We start from the raw sequence: 26,322 nt of genomic DNA, 5'->3' as shown, positions 1-26,322 counted from the left end.
GCCAGGTGAGCCTGACCTGCTTGTCATTGTCCACGCTGGGAGGGGTACAAACCACCAGAACTATGGGGTTGTCCTGGGCCTGAAGTTTGTTGGGTTTTGGGTGCTTGTTGCCTGCTGTTATCTGCAGATAACATCTTTTGGCGGTGACTCTGACTCTCCAGCATCTTTGGCTGTGAGATTCTTGTTTGATGTCCTTAAAAATGTTAACCTGTTCTGGTCGCAGCCAAACCATGGATTGAAGAGGGTGCTTGTTGCACCCTTTTATTACTTTTTATTTCCCTGAGCTCTTAATTTTGCAATGGGCAGAGGGTAAAGGTGCTCCTGGAGCCAGACCTTTCACCAGCCCCATCTTTGCCTGTTCTGTAGGTTCAATCCTATTTCTGTGTAGAAGGCTGGGTGCCTGTCTGTCCCCTGTTTGTCACGCACTTTAAGATCTGTAAACACTGCTGCATATATTGCATAAAGTGAGCGTTCTAACCAGGGAAGGGGAGAAATAAAGTTATTGCAAATTTTGAGGATAGTGAAACATCACCTTTGGCTCCTGGTGCAAAGGTCAAAATCAGTTTTCTGCACCCAATCATAATCCTAGAGCTTTCCTGTCTTATCTTTAAACAATGAGGGGGTTAAAATATTTTTATTTTTATTTTTTTTTTCAGCTAGGGAATAGGTAGGATAATCACTTCCACTGTTGCTGCTAGAAGTTCAATGCTTGCTGTTGCTCTTTCCTGTTGGAAGTGGTAGGCAGGCTGCCACCCAAGCACACAATTACTGATGTTAATAAGTAATAGAAACTTTCTCTTGAAATAGAGCTAGCATTTGGTACAGAGCCCCACTAGCTCCTCCAACTGAATAAATGGTTTATCTGAGTGCATTCCTGCCTTTGATTCCCACCTTGATAGTCATTAGCGATATCATGGCAATGATGGAAATGAAAGAAGAGCCAGGATTTTGTACCCTCTGGCTCAGTGTGCTCCTTTCTTGCCTTCCATGACCTCTTCCCCATTCAAAACCCTGGGAAATCATTGTTGCTGAATATTGTAAAACCCAAGCAGTCCTGGAAGGAGAAAGCTTCCCTTTCTGAGTATGTTTGCCATCTGTGTCTTGCCTGACCCAGCAAACCTGAAGAGCAGTCCCTCTGACAGGCTAAAGCCATTTCTCTTGTCCTCGTGGTACCCTTTGGATGCCAGATGTAATTTGCAACTCAGGTTGTGAAGGTGCTGTGAACTGGTGTGAGCACTTGATGCTTTTTCTAACAACTTAGCAGAAGTGCTTGAGACCCAGCTGAATTTGAATTTCAGGATTTCTCAGCTGCGGGTCTTCAGCACGCTTGAGCTGCCTTGGGGAACTTTATAAAGATGCTTGAAGGTACTAGATATTAGTGAGGCTCATAGGGTGCCTTGAAATGCTGCTACTCTTCCTTCTGCCTTTCCTCTGAGAGCTCTCTGCCCCCTTTAATTTCCACAAAGCCCGTGCAGGGCAGATATGCCTCTTCTGCAGCTGGGGGAATGGAAAGTGCAGGTGTTGTGTTTCAGCACTTTATCTAAAGACCTTCAGCTGCCCAGCTCTGAGCTCCTGGCCTCTGAGCTGGCTGCCTCGGGGACCCAAGGCTTGTGCTGGTGTCCTGGTGTGATGCTGTGGTATGCACGTGTGGTGCTGATTGATTTACATATAGGGGACCCTATAGGGCCCCAGGATTGCCATAAGAGTCAAGGTGAATTTGGTTTTTTAAGTTTTTAGCAGCCTTTTGTTAGGTGCAGAATACAGTTGGTTTGGGTGGCTCTCTTACTGTGTTCAGCTTTGCTTTGGAAACAGAATCAAATGATCAGGGCTCCTCAGACATAATCCAGTGGCTGATCAGCATGTTGGCTGGAAATGATCTGATGTTATCTCCACAAGTCTCTCTCTGAATTCAACTCTGCTTCATCCCACACAGCCCTTCTGTTCCTTCCCACCCTTCACTGCTATAATTTCTTGACCTCAGCTATCAAGTCGTGAATATAAGGTTTCAGGAGAAGCTTCTGAAGATGTTATACTCTCATCATTCCAAAGTTTTGAAGAATATTTTCTTTCTTATCTGAATTCTGCCACATAGTTACTACTGTGACCTAAACTTTTAAGTTGCAGTCTTTCTGTGCTTACGCTATGGGGGCATGAAATATTTCCTTTTACAGAAGGTCTGTGTTTTCTGTCCCTTTACAGCCACTCTCAGCCCTCACTGCTGGGATCCCAGCCCACCAGCGTATGCTCTTCAGATGTTAATCCCAGCTACTGACTCTGTGGAACCTATTTGCAGCTGAGGGATGAAAACAGAGCACCTTAAAAATCCTCCAGCTTCAAACCAGGCAAAGCGTTGCCGTTTGGGAGTGCAGGGATGCAGCGTTGGAGCGTTGCAGTGGATGGAGAGGGACAGCAGGGTCCTTTTTGGGAGCTGCCAGGAAATGCTGGTCACAGTGCAGAGCTCTGGTTTTGTTGCAGCACATAAATTCAGTGCCCATAAACTATTAATACCGGGTTTTATTGCGTGAGGAAGCTGTATCTAACCCTCTTTTCGCAGCTGACATTTCAGTTAGTCTCCCTGGGGGGTTCTTTGAAACCACCTGATGTTTCTAGCTGGTAGAGACAGGAGAAGAGAAAAGGCTTACTGGAATTTCTGCAGTTCTGTGTAAAATAGATCCATTTTAATGGGTGACCTTTCCATCCTGTGAGCATCCATTGCAAGGTTACGTACCATTGAGTCTATTCCCTGTTTTCCTTTGATTTCTTTGGCTCTCGCAGTGTAGACTTGGGATTCATCATTAATATTTTACTGGAGAAGTGGAATCCAGCACAACTGGCTGTATGGAAATCTCAGGAGTACTAAATAGTCTACGCTATTACTGTATGGAGAATTGCTTTGTGTACAGCCTGCAGAGTGAATTGATAATTCAGGAGTTGCAAGTGGCCACCTGGGCTAAGCAATTAATTATAACTATTCCAAATCTAGACAGGAGTGTTATTTTTAAAATGGATGAAACCTCTCCCCAAGCAAGCAGTTCTTGTGACGTGCTCTCTTCCAAGGTGCACTCAATTTCAATGTGCTGGTATAGCTTAAAAAAGCCCCAAACTAAATTAGTAATGCTCTTAGGACTAGTAAACAAACTAATGTGCACTAAAAGCTTTAGAAGGAATCAATCAAAGCCCGTGACAGGCTTTGAAATACCTGGGTGAATGAGGCATTTTGCTGCAATTTTCTCATATAGGTTGTTCCTTTGCTGATGGGATGTGGCTCCAATGCAGACTTCTGCAGAGAAGCTGCTTTAAGCAATTTATGATAAAGTTGCTTTTTTTTTTTTTTCTTGGCTGAAGATTCTTCACTGAAGTTAAACTGGCAGAAGCTTTGACAGCTGATTTTTGGGGCAAGGTCTTGCTTGCTTACGGCAGCTTTCTCGGCTCCTCTCCTCTCTTTAGAGGAAAGACACTATTTTTAATGTTCAGCATCTGTGTTGGTGCTGGGAAATAATTGGCGTTCGTGAAGCTAAAAGCCTCCTCTCCTTTGACTGTTTGATTGTTTAATTACTTGGGGGATTTCAAAGGCTCAGAAGGTGATGACACCTTCCTAAATACCTCTTTGGAAAACCTGCCTCATTGTTTCCACTCTACTGTTAACCTCCCACCATGGGCTGGGGTTTTGCCCAAAAGGGTCATTGTAAGCACAGGAGGTGGTACTTTCATCTGAAACCTTTGCACTTACTTTTGAGGTTGTCAGTCCTGAGTTTCCTGGGATGGAGAGATGTGAGATGATGGCTTGGATTTTTCTTTCTTTCTTTTTATGTTGTGCTCTGGAGCACTTGACCCTGTAACTCAGTTCAGGCTCTACCATGTGGAGCTGCTGTGTCCCACTCCTGAGAGCTTTAGACCTGTGGCAAGTTAGGAGAATGCTAACTCATCTTCTGGAACAAAAAAAGCTCCATGGGGAGACTCCATGGTAATGTGTGAGCTTTTTCCCATTTACTGTTAGGCTTCTAAATAGATGTGTGCGTGTTTGTGGCTGAAACGAAAATGTTCTAACTTGAATCAGCAAAGCTACCAAGCTTCAGCAAAAGTCATTTTCTCTTAAGGACAAGGGCCTGGGACTGGGTGGGGGATTTACCTTGGACAGATATTGATAAGGGGTTTAGATTTCTGCATGTTGTGTGTTTCTGTGAAGGGAGCAGGAGACCATGTGGGGGGTAATGATTGTAAAGGGTGATTAGAGCCATCAAATACTATGCAAAACATGTGGTTTTGGCAGCAGAGGTGGTGGGGATTACTGCTAACTGTAATAGCTGCAGCGCTTTCAGATGTGCCCGAGTTTCAACTTAAAGGGTGTGCTTTTAATTTTATTGCTTTTTTTGGTGTGTACGGAATGAATTGTGTGGAGAATCCTGCGCCTGCGGTGGTAAAGCCTTCGTGCAGGTACTTGTGTTGTGGGCTTGGCCGTGATTCTTGAGACAGAAAGCATCTCTTACTGTGTGTTTCAGGGTGATTCTTGCCTACCTTGTGCACTTGATTGTGCGTGCGGAGTCGTGTCTGCCCCAGGCTTTGGGGACTGCTTGGACCAGGCAATGGAAGTGGTCCAGGTGGAAACTGAATGTTTACTGGGCTGAAACCTTCAGAGCATGGTGTGGATGGAAACAAAGTTATTGATGGTGGATGTGGACTTGATAAACTGTATCTTGGGAGAGGTAAGGGGAGCTACAGCTGATGTTAGACTCGTCTTCTGCCCTTAATTGTGTAGGGTTTAAAGCAACTTAATGAAGAGATAGATCCAGTAAGCACCTGCAGCTGGAATTCCTTCCTCTTACAGAATATGACATGTAGGTTAAGGTCAAAAACATGGATTGAGAATGGTCAGATTTTAAGACTAAGAAATCTGTACCTTTCTATGCTAGACTGTGCTTTTTGGGTTGTTTTTTAAAGAACTGACATCACCTTTATGCTGTGTTCATCCTTCTCCACTGGTCAGGTGAGTGTCACACCAGAGAAGCCCTGACTACAAAGGGGGTTGCAGTGCTGTTTGGGTTGGGTTGGGCAAGACTTTGGCTAAATGGCACGGCTGCCTATACACTGTGAGCTGAGAGCATGCACGGTGTATTTACTAACCTGCTGGTCTAAACTTTAATAAATGAATGGCTAGAGATGTGTGGAAGTGGTGTCTAGAGCAGTATCTTGCTGATGACCTGTAGTTTTGGGTTTGGTGGTGGGTTTTTTTTGGACTTGCTTGCACCATTAGTTTCTGGCACAGGATAGAAGGTTGCTTGGGTATATAAGGAAAGCAGGTGGAAGCCAAGATACAAAATGGGTTTTGTTGCATATATGCTGAGATCTTGAAAGTAGGAGGCATCAAGCTACACCTTAAACAACTTGCCCAGTTTTTCAAGGGATGTCTCCCTGCTGCAGAGATATGTTGGATGCTCTGGGTAGGTAGTTAGGCTTCTTTGTCGTTATGAAGCTGCATTTGTTCCCTGATTTTGCCACAGTCTTTAAAATCATGACCTCTTGTTTCTTTCCTCAGCAGCTGGTGCTGTGACTCTGTGAAACGAATGGGCAGTGGGAAGGCTGTTGGTAGGAGGTGAGACCAAGGACTTGCAGGAAAGCAGGGTAGGAGGGAACAGAAGCAGTTGGTATCTTACTGTAGCCTCCAGGCCAGGAAAAAATTTTAATTTACGGGAGTAAATTTGAAACAAGAAAACCCTGCTCAGCTTGCGTTTGCAGTGGTATCACTTCACAGCCTCTGGTTACAGCCTCTTGAGTTGAAGAGAAACTGGGTAGCTGTGCCCTTGGTCCATTAAGCAGCGTTCGTTTTGTGCCGTAAAATTGCAACAGGGGTACCATGTGGTTCTGCATTCAGCACACATCAAACACTGCCTCAGCGGTTTGTTCTTACCGCTGCCTGGAAAGCCATTAGCTTTTCTGCTTGGGAGGGAGGGGTTTGGGGACTGACAAGTGAAGAGGGCTATTTAATCGCCAGCTGAAAAGACAAGGAGCTTAAGGCTTTTAACTGTGTTTCTTAGCCCAAAGCTGGGAGCTCCTGGTGCATCATTCCTGTTGAAGTGACTGGGTAGCCTTCATTCATCAGTGGATGACGAACCTTCTGCTTAGTGAAATATGCTAATGCTGGGAGAGCTGGAATTAGTTCCATCACGACTGATTTATTTTTTTACCTACTTTTGAAAGGATATAACTTCTTTGAGAACGTAAGACTTTTGCGTATGAGTCATTTGGGTTGTAAGAAAAGGTGCTGCTTCTGCTGATAAGGATACTTAGCAGGTAAGTAGCACTTTTCATCTTCAAAGGGTTTTCTGGGCTCTGAAGTGGCTGTGCCTGTTGGAAAGGGTGACAAAACCTTTCCCCTCAGGTGACTCTGGGTAAGGGAGCCCTGTGTCAGAGCTGCCCGGCCATGGTGTGTGCTCCCTGTCTTCTGTCTGACCATTTCTGATCAGGGCTGGAGAGCACGAGCTGGCAAGTTGTGGAAGAAAAACTTGTGACCTTCTTCAGTGCAGTTATAGCTAAAGGATTCTTTCTGGGCAAATTATTCTCACCCCAAACCATAATTGGGGTTGTTCTGCCTTATAGCTAAAGGATTCTTTCTGGGCAAATTATTCTCACCCCAAACCATAATACATTGGTTATTCTGCATCAAAGGGTTTTCTGGGCTCTGAAGTGGCTGTGCCTGTTGGAAAGGGTGACAAAACCTTTCCCCTCAGGTGACTCTGGGTAAGGGAGCCCTGTGTCAGAGCTGCCCGGCCATGGTGTGTGCTCCCTGTCTTCTGTCTGACCATTTCTGATCAGGGCTGGAGAGCACGAGCTGGCAAGTTGTGGAAGAAAAACTTGTGACCTTCTTCAGTGCAGTTATAGCTAAAGGATTCTTTCTGGGCAAATTATTCTCACCCCAAACCATAATTGGGGTTGTTCTGCCTATGGGATGCTTGGAAACTAGATAGCATACTGTATATCTTGCTATTGAGCAACTCAAGTTTGATTTGATTTTACTCATGTGAATAGCAAAGTTGAGTAACCTAGTATTTTTAAGAATTAGTTTAGGTATAAATCAAGTGAGCTGTGGGTTTTGCAGGGCTGGGTTAGAAATGCAGTCAGTGAAGAGCAGCCTGGATGTAGTTGATAGCGGTGTTTGTAGAATCAAGTGGGTGTTTCAGGCCTCTTGGCTCAAGAGACATTGTTAAATAACTGGTCCTTGATCTCAGTCCTCAGTGAAATAGCTGGCAGCAGCTACACTGAAACACGGTTGGAGCTTGAGTAGCACCCATCACCAAGGAGCCTTGGTATTTTCCTTTGTCTGGCTTTGCTCCACGTGGCACTGAAATGGCCCCTTCTGCCTTCCCTGCTGCTGAGGGGTCGGGGGTCTCAGCCCCTGCAGCAGGGGGGGGCTCTGCCCTTCCTAAGTGTCCGGTGCTGCTGTTGGCCTCTGTCTTTGCATCTTGGCTTTTCAGTATTTGAGGTGAGTGTGCGTAGAGCGCTGCTTAGTATTTTTCTTTAGAGTTGATCAGATCATAGAATAGTTTGGGTTGGAAGGGACCGTTAAAGGGCATTTAGATCCACCCCCCTTCCATGAGCAGGTACATCCCCAACTAGATCAGGTTGCTCAGAGCCCTGTCCAACCTGGTCTGGAGTGTTTCCTGGGATGGGGCATCCACCAGCTCTCCGGGCAACCTGCGCCAGTGTCTCACCACCCTCATTGCAAACAATCTCCTCCTTATATCTAGTCCAAAACTGTCCCCTTTTGTCTCACCACCCTCATTGCAAACAATCTCCTTATATCTAGTCCAAAACTATCCCCTTTTGGCTTAAAACTATTGCCCTTTCTCCTGTCACAACAGGTCCTCCTAAAAACTCTGTCCCCATCTTTCTTGTAGCCCCTTTGAGTACTGGAAGGCTGCAGGTCCTGTCACAACAGGTCCTCCTAAAAACTCCATCCCCATCTTTCTTGTAGCCCTTGTGAGTACTGGAATGTTGCAGTGGGGTCTCCTTGGAGCCTTCTCTTCTCCAGGCTGAACGCCCCAACTCTCTCAGCCTGTCCTCACAGCAGAGGGACTCCAGCCCTCGGAGCATCTTTATGGCCTCCTCTGGACCTGCTCCCTTTCTTTCCTTCCCTGGGGGCTGAGCGTCTTTGTGGCCTCCTCTGGACCTGCTTCCTCTCTTCCCTTCCCTGGGGGCCGCAGAGCTGGACACAGCACTGCAGGTGGGGTCTCACCAGAGCGGAGCAGAGGGGCAGAATTGAGCTGTTGACCACTACCCTCTGGATGCAACCATCCAACCAGTTCCCCTTCCACTGAACAGTCCACCCACATCAAATTCATAGCTCTCCAGTTTCCAACAAGGCCCCGTTTGTCCTTTGGCTTTGCCCTCCTCTCTGCTTTTGAAGATAAAAGTGTTTGGGCTTTTTTTTTTTTCTTGGAAGGTGGGTTACCTATCGAATCCAAGTGAATAATTCTCATGACTGTTGCTAGAAGTATTCACTTCTGTTCAGTGCCCAAGTCCAAGTTCCTTGAAACAGCATCAGTCTTGAGACAAAATAGCCACATTTTCTAAATTCAGAGTTACTACCCAGTTGTGCAACTGGCTGGAAATGGTACGTAATGAAATGCCTCTCTATATTTGCTTTGTTCTTAACACTTGCGACTTCTGTCAGAAGCCTCTTCTCTGTCCTCGTGCCACAGGTTGTAAAAGTTGCTCTGGTTTCCCATGCTGCAGTCTCGTCTTGTCTTGGGGAATTGTCTGTGGGCTTCAGTTTAAAAGCAGAAAATGGGAGCAGGGGAGAGGGAGGAATCTCCATCCTTCCTGGAAAACTTCTGGGTTTGTGGTTTTTTTTTTGTTGGTTGTAGATTATTATTATTTTTTTAAGTCTGCAGATGTGGATGATTCATTTGCTTCCTGTAAGAGGTGGGCTGGCCAACATTTTGAGTGTATTCCAAAGAGCTTGGGAAGCCCTTCCTAAGGAGGTGGTGTAGTATATAATGTTTCCTCCTTGGGGTATATCTAATGCAGCTTGTGATTGATGAACGTAGACCTGAACTATCCTGACTGTGGGAGCTTTCTGAACTGGAGCAAACTTCACGGGATGAAGTGAGCTGCATCCTGGATGAAGCACGCTGCTTCCTAGACTATGCACCTCTGTATATTCCTGAAATACAGGAAAGAAAAGAGCACCCTGCAGAATTACACAGTGAGGAAGGTGACACGGCACAGAAAATGTCAGAATTCCTGGCTGCTTAGATTAAAAAGATGAAATCCTGAAGTTTCTTCTTACACATTAGTTGATATTTTTCTCATCCAAATGCACGAGCTGTCGCTGTTTTGAGATCTCACTTTACATGTAGAAATCAGGCAATTGGATTCAGGGTGTGTATTGCATCAGTAACTACCTTTTCACCCAGAACATCTGACCTGCGGAGCTGAACAGGCTTATTTGCCCTTCTGACTCTCAGGCCAGAAACTTCCTCTGTTTCCTTTTGTGTGGTTTTGGGGACTGTGCTGGTATGCGACAGAGAAATGTCTCATTTGTTTCATGAATGAAATCTGCCCTGTAATGATAAAGCAAAATGCTAAGCGCAGGGTGACTTTACTGTCCTAAAATATGTGCCAGGCAGGAACTCCCCCTGGTTAGTTGTGAGCACTTAGGGCTAGCACTAGCCAGGGCATCCTGAGCCAGGATGCAGCAGCAGCAATTCCATGTATCCCTCAGGGAAGGTCTGTCATAAAAAAGAGTTAACTGTTTGCTTTGATTTCTTGAATTAGGAAGCTGTCCCAACCTTGATGAGAAAATTTGTAATTTCTAGCATAACACTGCAAGCAGTTTACACCCATCTCTTTTTGTAAAAAAACAAACCTGACTCCTAAATAGCTTCTTGTCTTTATAAATGTGCTATTATGGGGTGGAGCACAATCATTTTCTCCCTTTTCACCCTCAGACTGTGGATCACTGACTTCCTTCTCAGACAGGCTCTTTCCCTGCTCATCTTGCAGCCCCACGCTCCAGCTCGCACCGTGCTCTCTTCAGCAGAATTTGCTCTGGTGCCTTGATCAACCTCGAGAACCTCATTGAATGGTATTAATGTTTCTTTCCTGAGGCTGCTTTTATCTGAGCCCAAGTGGCAGATGAAAACTTAATGCTTCCCTTATCGAGCACTCGTAATATTTCACAGGAGTATTTGGTGATCAGCTCTTGTATTTCTTGTTTTGTTGGGGATCTTAGAGAAAGATTAATGATTTTTTAGGAAATAAATATCACAAATACAGTAGTTGCTGTAGTGCATGTGTAAAATTTTTAATTGGAGGAGTCTTTCTGTTGTTTTTCTCTTTTCTTTTTTTTTTTCTCCCCAGTGTTGACACTTTGAACTTTGGAAAGAATCCAGGCTAAGTTCCTGGCTTCCTCTTAATCATGCTGTCTGCTTTTTTTTTTTTCTCTATTCTCAGTAGCATAATTCAGTACCAGTTTGCCACCCGTAGATACTGGTTACCGTTTGGAATCTATCTGCTCTTGCACAACGGTTAAAATAATTGTGAATTGAGTTAGATCCTGTGTTAGTGCAGTGAAAGTGGCCTGAATGTGTGTTGCACTAATTCTGTGTATTCTGCTGTTTAATTGGCATTCAGGTGCAAACACACGATGTGTATTCACACCTCCCCTTCTCTCCCATGCTTTGGCTGCTTTTGTTTCTGCCCCACGCAGTTGCTTTCTCTTCAGATTAGGGCAGTCCTTCTGATTAGCATTTGTACAACCATGCAAGCCAGGCAGTTTTGTAGAGAAAACACTCTTATCTGAGAACTCCCTGAGCTGGCATACTTGCTGCAAAGCCAATACTTGCTGCAAAAGCTGGTTTTGTTTGTTGGTTGTTTTTTTGTCTTTTAGTGGTTGTGGAGATGGTTGGAAGCTGACGAGAACTCCCTGAGCTGGCATACTTGCTGCAAAGCCAATACTTGCTGCAAAAGCTGGTTTTGTTAGTTGTTTTTTTGTTTTTTTCTTTTAGTGGTTGTGGAGATGGTTGGAAGCTGACATTGAGCCCTATGTGTGGGGTTTGACAATCATCGACTCATAGAATTGGAAGGGACCTTAAAGATCTTCTAGTTCCAACCCCCTGCCCTTGGGCAGGGACACCTCCCACCAGCCCAGGTTGCTCCAAGCCCCATCCAGCCTGGCCTTGAACCCCTCCAGGGATGGGGCAGCCACAGCTTCTCTGGGCAACCTGTTCCAGTGTCTCACCGCCCTCACAGCAAAGAATTTCTTCCTGGTATCTAATCTAAATCTCCCCTCTTCCAATTTAAAACCGTTACCCCTTGTCCTGTCACTACACTTCCTGACAAAGAGTCCCTCCCCAGGTCTCCTGTAGCTCCTTTTAGATATTGGAAGGCTGCTATGAGGTCTCTCTGGAGCCTTCTCTTCTCCAGGCTGAGCAACCCCAGTTCTCTCAGCCTGTCTTCATAGGAGAGGTGCTCCAGCCCTTTGATCATCAAGCTGCATTTGACCTTCTTGGCCAGTCAGTTGGGCAGATCAGTGTCATCACCCACCCAACCTCTGATAGTTACTGTTGAGTGCACTTCATTGCCCGCGGTGATTGACATGAACCTTAACTTTCTCTTGTGATAACTTAATTAATCTCTTCTAATCTGGCATTGATAAGTGTTTGCTGTCAGGAGAGCTGGGATGAGAAATGGAATGAGAGGATCAGCTTTTAAAGGTGGTGTTTGTAGGGCAGATTCCCATCTCTGTGCTCCTGTACCCACTTCTTGAAGCGACTGTTGTTCACTTACGCTGCTAAAGGTGGCAACAGCAGAGCTCTTGCTTTCCAGAGCTTGGATCTTTGACTGCTCAGTACCATTTGGGCTGGCGAGCCATTTTGTAGAAACATTTATGAGCAATCTTTGAAGTCTGCTCTGCAGCTCCTATCTCTATCTCCCTGGTGCCGGAAGAATCCTGTTGATGTGACGATGGCAGGGAAGCGAGCACCCCAGGAGCTGGAGAGTCGGTGAGTCTTGTTCTGGAAAGCAGCCTGAGAAATCTTTGTGAAATGCCATTTGCTCTCGTTAGTGCTGCTAACTCTGCTCAGCTACAGTTCAGCTTGGATTCCCTGCCTCTCATCTACGGCGCTGGCAACGCTTGAATGAAGGTTTAAAACAAAAGATCAAGGATTATTCGCAGAATGACATTCAGAGCATCATTGTCCAACCTGTGTCTACTACTGAGCACGGTAGAAAAGACACCAAATTGCAGTTCTTAGGTATTCGCTAGCTTGGCTCTTAGCTGGTTCCTGCTGTGCTGTAAGAGGATGAGGTGTTATTGCTGCTGTAGACAAAAGTTTGTTGTGGTAGCAGGGCTTTTTTCAGAGCTCTCTCTTTCTTTTTTTGTACCATTTTGCTGCTTCAGAGGCCCTTAAGTGTTCATGCTCCTTGTTTAGGTTTAGTTTTCTCCCCACACCAGGATATCTGGCACCTCAAAGTCCCTTTCTGCTCACATATTTATCCTCACATCCCTTATCTTTGCTATTTTCATTTTTCTCTGGGAATTATTCAGGGCAGTAGCAAGTTCATTGCTCTTAAGAGCGTGGTCCCTGCCCTGCTCTGGAGGGTGTCAGACCTGTCCCATGCTTTGCCTCCCTGGCTGGCAGGGCATCTGTTTGCCCTTTTGTTTTTCCAGTTTCATCAGAAAAAAAAAATCCCTGGATGTTCTCAAAATGCTTAATTGGTTAAGTTTGACCTTCTACCCTGGGAGTGTTGCATCTGAACCGAGGACTGATGTTGAGCTGGGATTTTAGGTTTTCCCACTAATGAGCGACGCTGGTATGTGAACTAAAAGGGCATGTTTTTTTTTTTCCCCCACTAAGGTATTTGCTTTAAGGCATTTGAAACAAAGCAGGATTATCTGTGTTCTGAAGAAGAGTAAAACAAAAGATGTTTATTACGCTCCCATGTGGAAATAAGGCCTCCGGTAGGAACATTGGGAGATTAGTATGTGCTGCATCCATGGCTGAGACTGCTACTGCCAGCTCAGCCTCCTCAAAACACTGCCTTGGTGTTTTTCTGGTGTTTTCAGGAAAAGGTACCCGTCATGTTAAGCTACACTGTGATTTAGCAAAGTGGTAAATCTCCCATTAGAGCCCAGGAAGGGGAAGAGCTTTTAATGGTAAATAACAACATGTGGTCTATGACTTGCATCCAGGCCTCAAATGATGGGTGAAATTACCCTTCTTGACACTCACCTTGCTATAAATAGCTATTTTAACTGGGGGCAGGTGCTGCTGAAATGTGACTTGGGTGAAATCTGAGTGATGTGTTGGATTGTTGGATATGTGTCTGAGCAGAGGGGCATTGTCTTGTTCGTTGGATGTATCGAAGGCCGTGCGTCTCTGCCAAGGGCTGTTGGAATGGTGGGGTAGCTGTTTATCAGAGCTTCTCTTTGAAGTGCTTTGAAACTCTTAATATTTTTCTTAACTCGTCTCAATGCTCCATTCACAAAAACCGGCTGTTGTAAAAATGTCATGTTGACAGATGAGTATTGTTTTTATCCTACCCTACTCCCTCACCGTAAGTGGTTTGGTTTTTTTTTTCAGGAAACTCTACACTTTTTCAGTTCCCTACTTTTGTGCACATCACAAGGGGTTTTTTTTTTCCCCCATTATTTTGAAAAGAAGCGTTGTCTGAGTGCCCGACTGTTGGTAACATCTAGCAATATGCTTTTTGGTGCAGTATTCAAGTATCTTCACAATTCTCGTTTTATAATTGCCCTCTGAAAGAGTCAATTGTGGTGACTTCCCCATTGAAATATTTATCCATCAGGTGCCGTCTCTGCAGTGCTGCTGTGGGACTGGGCTTCTGATACTGGGGTTTTCCACAAGAGGAAAATTGCAGTTTGTCTTGATCCATTCAACCCTGAAGTGTTACTTGAACTTTGTGGAGAGGTCTGTGATTGGTGCATGTGGCAGAAGAAAAGTAGGATTCAATTGCAAATTTTACTTGCCTCAATCATGATCACTTTCTGAGATGATGAACTCTACTGATCATGGCTTGCTCTTGAGAGAAGAGCAGCAGCTTCTTTATAGACTTCATTGACATCTTTTTTTTTTTTTTTTTTAAAGCTACCTAATCAAAATCAGTTTGAAATAGATCTAGGATTCTTGAATTATAGGCTTTGACTTTTAATCCAACTTCTGATCTTTGTGCCGTTGCTGTTCAAGAGGTGTATGATACTTAAATGCTTTAACGCTGAGGCTTCATGTGGAGCACTTGAGTGGAGATCACCTTTTTGCAGTTACCATTACTGTGGTGTCAAGTGAACTGGTAAGGTATGGGTAAAAAATCTCCAATGCTCAAAGCCTGTGGAAGTTATCTCTGCGTTGCCCCGCTTGTGACTGTGGCAGAGGCTTAGTGCTGAGGCCTGGGGGTGATGTAATTGTGGTGACAGTATAATCCTCAAGAGGTTCTGGAACGTGGCCGTGGCAGAGGATTCGAGCGCTGAGGGACCAGCATGTACCACCCTGCAGTATAAATGGTTTTTAGAAATTCCCGTTTGTGTGTTACCATCTCAGCCTAGCTTGCTGACCAGCCTGAAAGCTAGGAAGAGCTCAGAATCTAGGGCTGAAACAACATGTCTACTTTATCCATGAAAGGCAGAAATCTGGTAAGAATATAGTTGGAGGCTCCATCTTGAGGGGCACAGAAATCAGGGTATGGTAAGAGTTGGAGTTTCCTTAAAATCATTTCACCCAGAAAAATGGCATTTGCCTCTTCTCTGGGATTGAAATTGCAGATTTCTGGTAGGAGAACTGTATGGTTGTCTGCTATTCAATTAATAATTTACTAATTATTGCAGTACTTCAATATAAGCAGTCCATCAGTGCAGCCCTTGCAGGCAGGGGGTGGTTTCAGAGGTGATTTGTATTTCTGCTGGGACTTTGCCACAAACAGTTTGTGTTACTGCTGATCAGGTACATGGAAGGGGACGACCTGTCGTGTTACATTCCATCTTAAATATACATGTTGGCTTAAAATCTGGGCTAAACTTCACGTCTGAAACAGGTAAATGTTCTACTATTTGCTCTTCATATTTTTAGGTAATTGTGAAAAGTAACTTTGTCGTCTTCTGAAGTCTGAATGTGGACAAAAGTAAAGAGATGAGATCAGTTTGCAGCGTGTTTTGTGTATTCAGTGGCCCTCGAGGATGTCATACAACAGGCTCCATAAGGTCTTCAGCATGGATTTGCAGTGAGATTGGTTATTTCTTGTTATGCAGAGAGTAGTTGCTCTGTTGGGCAGGCAGCCCCTCACGGGTAGAAGCCTTTGGAAAATCTGCTTGTCCTGTCTCCAGGAATCCAGGCCAGAAGTAGTTAATGGCTTTGTACTCCCAGGTTATGCTTCTCTGGCTGAGATTTGAAAACAAAACACTTGAAAATGGCAAGGGAATGACAGTTCTGCGAAGGGCTGTGTGAGGAGATGGTGGAAGATGAGCAGACTTCACCTCTTTGTCCCTTGCTGAGACCATCATGCTCTGGTAGGGTACAGCGTGAGAGGACGTGCTTCCACCCACCTGAGTTTGGGATCTTCCTTTCATTTCCCCAAGTCTGGCACGTGGGATGGAAAAGTTTGAGAGAAGATGTGATGCTGAAGGGCACCAGGCACTTGAGAGGTGCTGATGGTGCAGGATGTGGTAGGAATGGTGCCCGTGGTGGCGGTGGGTCCCGCTCAGGTCTGTCCTGCAGTATTTAGCCTGGATTTGGGATGTGGTCTGGCTCCCAGCCCTGGATTGGTACTCAGTACCAGTCCTAGTAGAGCTGCACTTGTGAAGAAAAGGAGTTTATACACTAACAAAGGAGACGGCGTGCATCTTTCCTTCCAGTTGGAGGGAACTTTAAGCCTGATCTCTCCTTCGCTTGTTCTCTTTGGGATAATGTGAACAAAAAGGAAAATCGTGGGGTTGTTGTTTTTTTTTTAATCTTACCACACCCCTGGTGATCTCATATCTGTTTAAATCTCAGACCTATTTCTGTGCAACATAATCCTTGTCGTTTTGTGACAGCTTATTGTATGCACGTTCTCCGTGCACCTCCTGATCTTACATGCTTAGTAAAGCAAAGCAGGAGTTATTTTTACTGCTGTCAGTATCGTGGAGCTTTGCAGCGTTGGGCGTATCCTGTTCTGCATCAACAAAACCAAGAGCCTTCGGAGGTATCGGGGATCTTTATCGCTGGTGGCGATGGAGAGGGCAGAAAAATGATGTGGGTTAGCCTGTAAAAACTGCTGGGTTTTAAAAAAAAAATCTGTAATACAGGACTGAAAAAGCCCAAGTCTGAAACACTTCCTGATGGGGAGAATGCGCTGATCGAGTCAGTGTTTTCCAAGGGCTGTGGCAATGAGGTGTGTTACTCTGCCACTGCTTTTTCCAGCCTTTCCTGGTTCCTGCTGCAGCCCTGACCCCCTGGACCATGGTCCCTGAAGCCGGATGCCCTGCAGGCAGCCTGTGGCCATGTCCTGGGTGCCTGGGGGACCCCTGAGCAGCCCAGAGGGGTGCCTGGCTCCCTGGAGACGCTGCCCCAGAGCAGCTTTGCAGGAATTCCTTCTCTTCTGAGCTTTCTGTGACTCCTTTCTGCTTTGGGGGCCAGAGGGTGTTCCAGGGGGTTGGGTTTTTGCTGGCTCTGCATTAGTAGAGGGGAGAGGCTGTATGGTGGAAGCAGTTTGAAATGACTGTTGTCAATATGGGAGAAGCTTTTGGAGAAACAAAGATAATGTGTGCTCCTTCCATGTGAGTCGCTGCTCCCTTGAAGTATTGCAGCCACCTTGTCTCTGTGTTCTCTTTACTGATGGCTCATAGGCTCATTTCCTCTGGAGACAAGAATTTTAAGGTTGCTGTGATCGCCCCAAAGGCTTCTCCTGGATTTGTCTTCCTCTTCAAACCTGATTTTGGTGGCAGTTTCTCCAGGAGACACCTCCCTGCACAACCAGCCAGGCTGGTTGGAGCACGTGGAGGCTTTGGTGTTCCTCGATCCCAGGAGTGAGATCAGGCTGCAGATACTGCCTGCCCTTATTTGAACTTGATGGCTTTTTCACCGCTCTCTCCTGGAGCTTCTGTAAGCTGTGTGTTATCTGAAGAGACATGAGGCTGCTCCATCCATCCCTCCTGAACTCTGAAAAAAATGCTGGAGCTGATTAAACAGGCACATTCCCTCTGGAGATGGGCCTCCTTCGAGCAATGGAATGTAGGTCATGGTTAAGTATATAAAATGAAAAAAAGACTCCATTGTAATGGCAGCATTTCACCTAGATAATCCGGTGAGGTCCTCACACTAATGGAAAACCTGTTCTTACATATACTCTATTTAATGTGACTCATTAAGCAAACCTAATTAAGTAGCAGCTTCAGCCCTACTAAATGCTGTGGCACACGTGATGCTTAAGGCTTTAGGGCTGGCGTCCTGACCAGTGCATCCTCCTGTCAGCCCTGTTTTCTCGGTCCAAATTGGTATTCTCAGCCTTCAGTGCTCAAGGCAAGGGGAAAGGAGGAGAGCAGCGAGGTGTGAGGCTCGGTTAAGTACCTGATAGGATCAAGGTAATGTTGCATAGATGGCCCTCTGAGCCAGGCACGTCGCTCCGGGGTAATGAGAAATGAATCCGGAGAGATGAATTAAGTGGGATGGAGGCTGGCTCTGTGCAGAGGAGGGGGGGTTCTGTGTTCACTGCAGGAATCTGTTGCAAAGAGATGTGTTGTAATGTGCAGGAGATCTCCTGACACACACCTGGTAAGGGCTGTATCCAAAAAATCTGACAGGAAGAGGACAAAAGCCTGTCGGCAGCGAGTCCAAGGCCAGTGGTTTTATTAAGTGGAGACCTTATTGCTCTCTACAACTCCCTGAAAGGAGGTCGTAGAGAGGAGGAGGTCGGTCTCTTCTCCCAAGTCACAGGCGACAGGACAAGAGGAAATGGCCTCAAGCTGCACCAGGGGAGGTTCAGGCTGGATATTAGGAAAAATTTTTTCACTGAAAGGGTTCTCAGCCATTGGAATGGGCTGCCCAGGGAGGTGGTTGAGGCCCCATCCCTGGAGGTGTTCAAAAGCCGGGTTGATGTAGTGCTGGGAGGTATGGTTTAGTGATGGTGTTGCTTTTTGTTTGTTGTGTGGGGGTCTATTTTTGTCACAGTTAGGTTGATGGTTGGACAAGATGATCTTTAAGGTCCCTTCCAACCTAGAAGATTCTGTGATTATGCAGATGCTCAGGGTTGAGGACCTTTCCCTACAGGTTGCTGCCGCATCAGGTGCTCTCTGGATTATTATTTTTTTTTTAAATTTGTGGTAAGAGCAGTGTGTCATTTCATAGTCATAGCAAAATTGCCCCTTTTGCTGCTTTTTCTGTATATTCAACATACTTCATTTTGACAGTGTCTTGAGTACTTGGGTATATGAGTATACACTTGAGTGTATGCAGAGTGTTCACCTCCAAATGGGGATGTGCCATGTTCTTGGCTTATTGTTGTCCACTATTTAACAGTGCACCTGATGTTTCATAGCTGCCCTGCTCAGCCCCAGCACATTTCAGTAGCTGATGACCCAGTACCTTCCCTTAGGCACAGCCTGCACAGCTGGGGAACCTTTTTTGAGTGAAAATCAGTGTAATGAGCATAGGAGTGTCCCGGCAGCAGCTGGTGTGACTTGGTTTGAGTTGCTGCTGGAGGTTACACATCCTGTTCAGGAGCCTGCCAAATCTAAGGAGTGTACAGTGGCAATTAATGAGCAGGGGCAGTTCTAAGGAAGAACCTAGTTTGTTTGTTTAATTGGGAACGACAGGCCATATAATGCGGCCTGAGGCTTATCAGCCCAGGGGCCCTTCCCTTGCTCAGCACCTTGGGGCAGTTCTGCTTTTGGCCTGTGCTCATGCTGTTGAGTTCTTGCCACGTGGCTTCTCGGTGGCTCTGAAATCTGCTGTCCTGACTCCTTTCCTCAGTCACAGGCCCACAGCTTTGTCCCCCCCTTTTCAGGGGTTTGAGGACAGCCCTCACCGTGGTGTTTGGCAGTGCTGAGTTAAGCTCCATTTTTTTCTGGGAGCAGGGAGGAGGAGGCAGAGCCACAGCTTGGGTTGTTGGGAGCAGAATGCTGTAAATCATCTTGCGAGGGGATTTTTATAGTGTTTGCCAAACCTACTCTAACTGTGTTTATGGCTCAGTGTTTCACTGGGGCTGTGATGGGCTGCAATCCCTCTATTATAACTGAAGTCATTAAAGCAAAGATCATGTTATGTATATGGCACATAACAAAAGAGTCTGGTGTTACAGCAGAAAAAACCTCACTTCCCTACTGTGTATGTGCATAGCAATATATCCTCAAAAAAGGTCATTTTAGGAAGTAGACATCAAGTGAATTACAGTTCCAGGAAATATGGGGCTCCCTGTCAAGGATAACTGACTTGGATTAAGAAGGTAAAATGCATTTTGCAGATGGGGCTATTGATTAGTTGTTCACCAGACTGTTTTTATTCTTCGGTGTGTAGATGCGAAGGCATCCAGAGGTACAGAGCACACATTTGGAGTCGTGCCACTGGAGGGACAGGGATCGGTGGCTTCGTAATTGATTAGCTGCATCATTTGGCCTTAGTATTTTTTCTTCTTGATATTCCCAAGAGGCTGTTAGCACAGGTACAATGCAAGGCTCAGTATCACATCTGTACTAGGAATCGAGTGCCTTTCTGCTCTGAAAGGCGGATGCTTTTTTAAAGGGGGGGGGCAGGGGGAGGGAAGAAAAAGCCTCTCACTGACTAGCTGTGTGTCTTCTTGGAGACAGAACTGCTGACTTCAGGCAAACAGGCTTTTACTGCTTTTTTTTCTCATGCTGTCTGGAGTGAGCACTTACTCCTCTAAGGGCATCCTCAGCAGAGGTTCTTACATCTGGTCGGGCTACACCTGAGAGGGTCCATGGAGGTAGTGAAGGTGCTGAAGAAGAAAGACCTCAGCTCATCTCAGACCTTAGACTGAGCTGGCAGGTCTGAAGGAGGGGTGGGAAGGATAGGAGGGGAACATGCAATTTTGGACAGAGCTGCTGAGTCAAAAGTGGCATCCCCCAATGCCATTTTGGCATCTTTTCTAACCAGATCTGTGTTGAAATATCCTACAGGTGATGTCACTATCTGATGTTTGTTATATTAGGCCAGGAAGAGAATGGAGACATGTTGCCATGCTCTTGCTGAAGATGTACAAATTCAGAGAAGGCTTTTTTCAAAGTCTGCTAGGAGCAGCCTGCTGATCTGTATACAGAGGTGAGGGATGCAGCACAGCATCCCTTAAAACAGCTTTAAACCCCAGTTAGGAAAAGTCTAAGACTTCAGTCTTTGACATTTATGGGAAAATAGTCAGCTCCAAGGTGAGTTCTGTTAGCAGTCAATCTCCCCTTGCTTGCCTCTAAGAGGTGACCTTTTAGAAATTTTTTTAGTGAAGGGGCAGTTCCAGGTTTCTCTGAGGTTTTTCTCCTGTTAAAAATGGAAGGTTTCAGGGTTTCCTGCTTGGCCTGGAAGTGTGTTACTCCCCTGGGGTCTCTTCTGATGCTGAGTCTCCTAAATGCCTAAGCCATTCTTGAAAAATGGGTTTGAACATCTTGGGAATTATTTTTGTCCAGGAATTTGTGACTGCTGTACAGCTGTTGGGCTGTAGAGCATGTGTAGGCTTGAGGAGCAGAAAAAGATGTTACTCCTCCAAGAAGTTGACTGTTGACTATATGCTACGTCCAGAGGAAAACTGGGCTGCAAGGATTAATGGAGGTACAATGTGTACAGGGAAGTACTTAATAATCCAACTGCAGCAGGTTTAGAATGGGAACTGTGTGTACTTCATACAAAACCAGGGAACATCTGGCTTTGTTGCTCCTCTGGTTTCTATGTCGTTGCTCCAAGTGTTTACTTACACCAGTGGCCGTGACTGCTGTTGGGCCCATATATATGTGCTTTTTGGTTGCTCAGTTGCCAAAGAAAAGGGACAGGGGGAGAAAAGAAGATTCTCTGAGCTACAGTCCTGAATTATTGTCACAGCCAATGTGCTGCTGAATAACTGGATACCTGTGGAGTGATGTGGAGAGGAGAGCGGTGTTTCTGTGCAGATGCTGGACGTTCTGCTGGGCAAGTGCTGTGTTGTCTTAGGTTACTGGCTCAAATCTGGAGAGCTTATGATAAATGATTTAAAAGTCAGTCTGGAAAACACCTGAAGGGAAAAATGATATAGTAGTGTTGTATGATCGCGTTGATGGGTTTGAAATATACTAGACTTCTCTTTGTGCTCTGGCTGAGATTTTTGAGGAAGAAAAAGTGAGTCCACGAGACTTACCTGTGCAAGGGGGTGAAGCAATGCTTTGCTGCAGGAGCATTAAGTGAGAGACTGAAGGGCTTTTACTCTCCTGTCCCTATTGCATCATTGCTGTCACCAGTCCTGGTGACATTTTCTCGGAGTTATTGAAGGGAATGGAAGGTTGGTTGTTTTTGTATTATAGGATGCACAAACAGGAGGTGGTGAATTAAACCTGCTCTGGCTGGGAGATGTTTTAGTCTTCCCCCCCCGGCCATTCCGCAAGTGGTGAATTCACCTTTTGAATAAAAAGGCATGTAACAGTGCAGGGGTTGCAGGAATTGCAGTCATTAAATAACTGAGCTTCTGTACCCTGCTCTATGGATTCATTAGGGGCTGTTCCTTCTTTTTGTAATGGCCAATACAGCATTTATGTAGGGGGGGTTGGGAGGGGGGGGGATAATTGAAACTCTTTCAGTGAATAGAAAATGCAGCTGAGGTTTTTTGGGCTGTGATGCAATTGTGCTGCATTGTCCCGGTAGCATTCACACACTCTCGTCTGCAGTGTGAGCCAGGGGAGTGGCTTTGCTGTTTATCAGGAATAAATGCATGCACGGGGTACCCACGCTGTCACTGAATTTTGGGTGGATTCTCTATAGCATTCCAGAGGTGGCTTGAATTGGTTGTAAAGGCTTTGAGTGATTTTTTTTTTTTTTTAAACCAAAATATGACGTAACTGTGGATACAGCTAGTTCAGAAGGCATGTTATTTAGCAGAAAGCCTTTGCAGAACACTTGCTAAGTCTTGTAGCTATCTTTAGCCGTTGTACCTCTTAAAACAGCACTTGTCATCGCTCTGTGCGAGGAGGGACTGGAGAGATGTCCCTAGACCTCTGCCCTGGCTGTGTCCTGAGGAGGAGGAGGAGGCAGTGACACTGGTTTCTTTCTGAGCTAAATTTCAGACTTAATCACTACCTGGGGAAACTGCCCTCATCCCCAGCCTGAGCATCCTGTATTTCCCAGCTAAGCCAAAAAATTCACCCGGGTCCTGAGCCACTTGTTTGAAATCAGTGCTCTGCCTCTGCTCCTTGGGCATCAGCCAGCCCCTCTGCCCGTGCAGCTTCCTCATGGCAGAGCAGCCAGGCTCTGCCCTGCGTTCAGGGAGTGTGTTCTGTGTCTCATATCAACCAGGAATATTTTTTCCGGGGGGGATGCTCTCATTTCAGAGCAGGATTGAAGCTCAGAGGTGCTACGGGAGAGACCGGTCAGCTCCATCCATTCGCTGCCCAGCACTGACTTGGGAGTGTAGCATGACACAGCATATGCTGTGCTTTCAGCTAGAGCTATTTATACATTGCTTTTCAGTGTTATTTTGTCTCCTCTAGGAGATTCTATACTTGATAAAATAATCCCGCTTAAGTTTATTAAATTTGCTATGGTTTCTAAAACCTAAATGAGCTTTTTGGCTCTGTGGCGGCACGCCTCTGGGTCCAAATGTGGGAACGAGGGAATTTCATCATTAAAGTATGTCTGGATTTGGTCCCCTGAAGCGATTTGATCTGCAGGCTGGACTTGCATTGGGTCTTGAGTGTGAACCAAAACTGATGTGCAGGGATTTAAGGATAATAGGCTAATATCTTCCCTCCCTCCTAGGAGAGAAAATTGCAGCAATTGTGAAACATGCCTGTCTGTGTTTGGGGGAAGGGACTCCTGTGAGGGTGGTAGTGGAGGCTCTGGGTGAAAGAAAGGGAAAGAAGAGTGGGCTGTATTACACTAACCATCCTGTGTCAACCTCCCACGTTCGGGTGTCGCATGGCTGACATCCTATCAAAGAGCCCTGGCTGTGTCCAGAATTTTAAGCAGCTTTATAAATAGTGTTGCTCAAACCGCCTGTGTGTGCAGAGACTGTGAACGACTGGGGGAGAACCAAAATATTAGTGGTTTAATTTTTGAACCAGTCCAAAAACTGGAGCAAGAAAGAGTAGAAACCTCAAGTGTAGAAACCCCCCGTGGGTTTTCTTCCTCTGCAATGCAAAGCACACATCTGGGGGGGCTGCTGGGGGGGCTGGAGATTGCGGGCTGGGAGCCTCACAGAGCACGAATATATGAATCTCGTTAAGGCATCTTAAACCATTCTTCCTCTCTTACTTGCCTGTCGTTCTTAAAGCTGCTTGCAGGTTTTGCTGTCTCTGAATAATTGTGAACAATTAGAAGCTAATTTAAATGGCTGGTTTGTATTCACAGCAGCAGCATATGAGCTAACCAGCTGGAAAGCAGACACGGTGATTTTCTGTTGATATGTCTCCCGCTTGTTGTTCCCTGGCAATTTTTGCAAGGTGGATTATTTTTTTTTTTTTTGCTGTGGGCTAATAACAAGTTCCTCCTCCACGCTGCTGACCTGATTGCCAGGATGCTTCCTTCCCTAGCACAGGGTTACCACCAAGCCAACAGAGTCCAGTTTTGGCTCAGCAGAAAAGCCCCAGGAGTGGAGCAAAGGAATATTCCTCATGGAATATACTCTTTATTCCTACTCCCAAGGATGGAGAAAGGTGCGGTGGGATAACCATGCCTCGGGAGTGAATTGGTGAGCAATAGCCATACAGATTGCCTCGCAGCATCCTTTTTTTTTACCCTCTGGGAAGGCAGATGGAAGTTCGAGCAGCCCCATTCTTTCCTCCAGGCCTGGCAGTGTGCCCCAAATGCCACTCAGAATGGGCAGTGACTCATTTCTACAGCCCTGATGCTGCCCAGATGGCAACCTCAGCATGGTCTAGTGTGAAGATGGAAAACCTACTGCCTAATAACTGCAGTCTCCCTCCCACAGCAACAATCTGAGGAATCCTTTTGCTTCAGGTAGATGAAAGAGCTACTGGACAGACATTTTTGCACACAAGGAAGAATCATGGCTTAATTGGCAAGCTAAAACAGCAGGTAGTTGGGAATCCCAGGAATCTAGACTGGTGGCTGAAATGGGCTTCCCTCTCCCTGTCACCTGGTTGGTGTCAGCATCCAGGTGAGCTGCTCCTTAGGGGAGTCTCTTCCAGCAGCTGAATGTGTCTCACTGAGACCTTGTTAGATACCACCAAAAAGAGGAGCACAACCATTGCTGTCACCATGGATGGTTAGGTGTTCACCAAGGCTTCCACAACCGTAGGTCCTGTTTGAACTGGGCATCTCTGGAGAAGCTGGGCTTGGGTGTCTGTAGAGGTGTTGGGTTCCTTGGGGCTGTTTTCTTCTTGGTGGGGATGACTAGCTCTGACCTGTGTGTTCAGATGAGGCTTTATTGAGGGAGTGTGGGGACAGCCCATCTATGAGGAGTGTACAGGCAAAATGATGTCTGCTTTTCTGCTTGCTGCTTCCAACCAGCTTCTCCTCTGTCTCTTACCACAGTCTCATGTGGGTTTTTCCAGGTAACAGTGCCATCTGGTGCTAGAACACTGATCTTTGAGGTTTTTCTCAAATTCTTAAGCAGAGGTAGTAGGACAGTGTTGCTTTTAATCAGCCATCTTACTATAGGAAAATGGGAGGGGGTGTATGTGCTGTGATAATTTGTGCTGCTGGGACATTGCATTTGGAGGAGATCCTTTAGGCTTGTCTTGATTTTCTATTAAGCAACTGATTTTCCTAGAACTGTTATACCCAGAAGGTTGGGTACATGAAGCAAGGAGTATAAACACTGAGGAAGAGGATCATATCTTTTTCTATAAACTCCTGCTGAGAAGAAAAGTCCTGAGTTTACGTTAGATCCTGTAACTGGGGACATCTTTAAAAGATTCCCATAGGATTCTAAGCGGCTTATTGCTAGACTTACTAGTCAGTAAATCTTCTCTTACAAGTTCTTTCCATATTTTGTAGTCACAGCCATGTGTTTTTGAACTTTAGCCTTCCATATCTTTATGCTGAGCATCATTGTCATGCGTGTTCCTTCTGAATTACTTCTTAGGTCTTCTCTAACATTTTGTAGACTTTCTTTTTGCACACACAGGGATTGCTTTGCCTTCTCAGCTGGAAAGCCCTGGTTACTGGTTGGTGTGATGGTATGGGATGTCAGCCTGTTTGAACAAATAACCAAGCAGCACTTGATGACAAGGTTGGACAAAGTCAAACTTCTCTATAACTTTTCCCAAGATTGTTCTTACCTGTTGAGTCTAGAAAGCTCAGTAGGCTTTTAGAGGCTGCCTTCCTTCAAATCAGAGCTGGCATTTTAGGTCCCAGGTTGTCTTTGCTGCTTTATCCCTTTTTCAAGCATCTAACTCAGGTTCCTGGTTGCCACATCCCTCTTGTGAGAAGTGGTTGTGCTTGACTTTTAGACACATGAGAAATAAATGTGAGATGAAGGATGCTGAAAAGCTGAGAGTCGCTGTCGCTGGTTGTAGGTAGGATTCATGGATTTGTGCAGTTCCCCTTGTTCTACTTCCAGGATCCTCCTCTCTCCCAGCTGTGTTGCTCCCTCTGCTGGGAAATGCTCCCAAACCTACTTTTTTCTTTTCAGTAATAACCTGGTAACCTTCCTGTCCTCTTGTCTTCCTTCCCCTGAATTACTGCCTTGTACTTTGTTTTCAGGTTGGTGTGTTCACCAGGCCAGGGAATCTGTCGTGCAGTGTTTTCCAAAATGTCATGTAAATTTGCAGAGCTACGGAAGTGATTTGTTGCCAGTGTAATAAATAACACTTGTCAGTCTGGGACAAGGGAAATCCAAGTAAAAGATTTACTTTTGCTAAGCAAAAGGTTTATGTTAACACCAGATTCCTCTGCCCCAAAGTGCAGCATTTACCCTCATCATAATTAAACTGAACTTTTGTTGCATACAATGATTTGTTCAGACTTTTTAGCCAAATTCCACTTTTTGGGAAAGGAAAGTAGAGCCTTTCAGTGTCTTTCTGATGGAAAGTGGAGGATCAGAACTGTGCTGCAGAAGTTTTGTACCTACAGAGGATGGAAAGATATTCTGCCACCAAATAACTTTACTATCCAAAAATAATGGGGAAGGGGAAAAAACCCAACAGGTAGAGGTAGGATGATTACTGGAAAGATATTCTGCCAC

At 45.6% G+C, this 26,322-nt stretch overlaps 1 protein-coding gene across 2 annotated transcripts in view; it reads left to right on the top strand.

Annotated features, from left to right (window-relative positions):
• Positions 1-26,322, top strand: part of UBE2O (ubiquitin conjugating enzyme E2O) — a 79,687-nt gene that overhangs the window by 11,737 nt on the left and 41,628 nt on the right. The window contains exon 1 of one of the 2 annotated variants that reach the window (XM_014952888.1): positions 14,603-14,650. The exons of the other annotated variant lie outside the window; for it this stretch is intronic. Within the exon in view, the coding sequence (XP_014808374.1) occupies positions 14,618-14,650 (33 nt within the window). The 5' untranslated portion in view covers positions 14,603-14,617. Of the gene's footprint in view, positions 1-14,602; positions 14,651-26,322 lie in introns of those variants that run through there. 2 annotated transcript variants of the gene reach the window in all.

This window comes from Calidris pugnax, unplaced genomic scaffold, assembly GCF_001431845.1.
Source record: "Calidris pugnax isolate Ruff unplaced genomic scaffold, ASM143184v1 scaffold9, whole genome shotgun sequence".
Classification (NCBI taxonomy): domain Eukaryota; kingdom Metazoa; phylum Chordata; class Aves; order Charadriiformes; family Scolopacidae; genus Calidris; species Calidris pugnax.
This window is presented reverse-complemented; position numbering and strand designations above follow the sequence as displayed.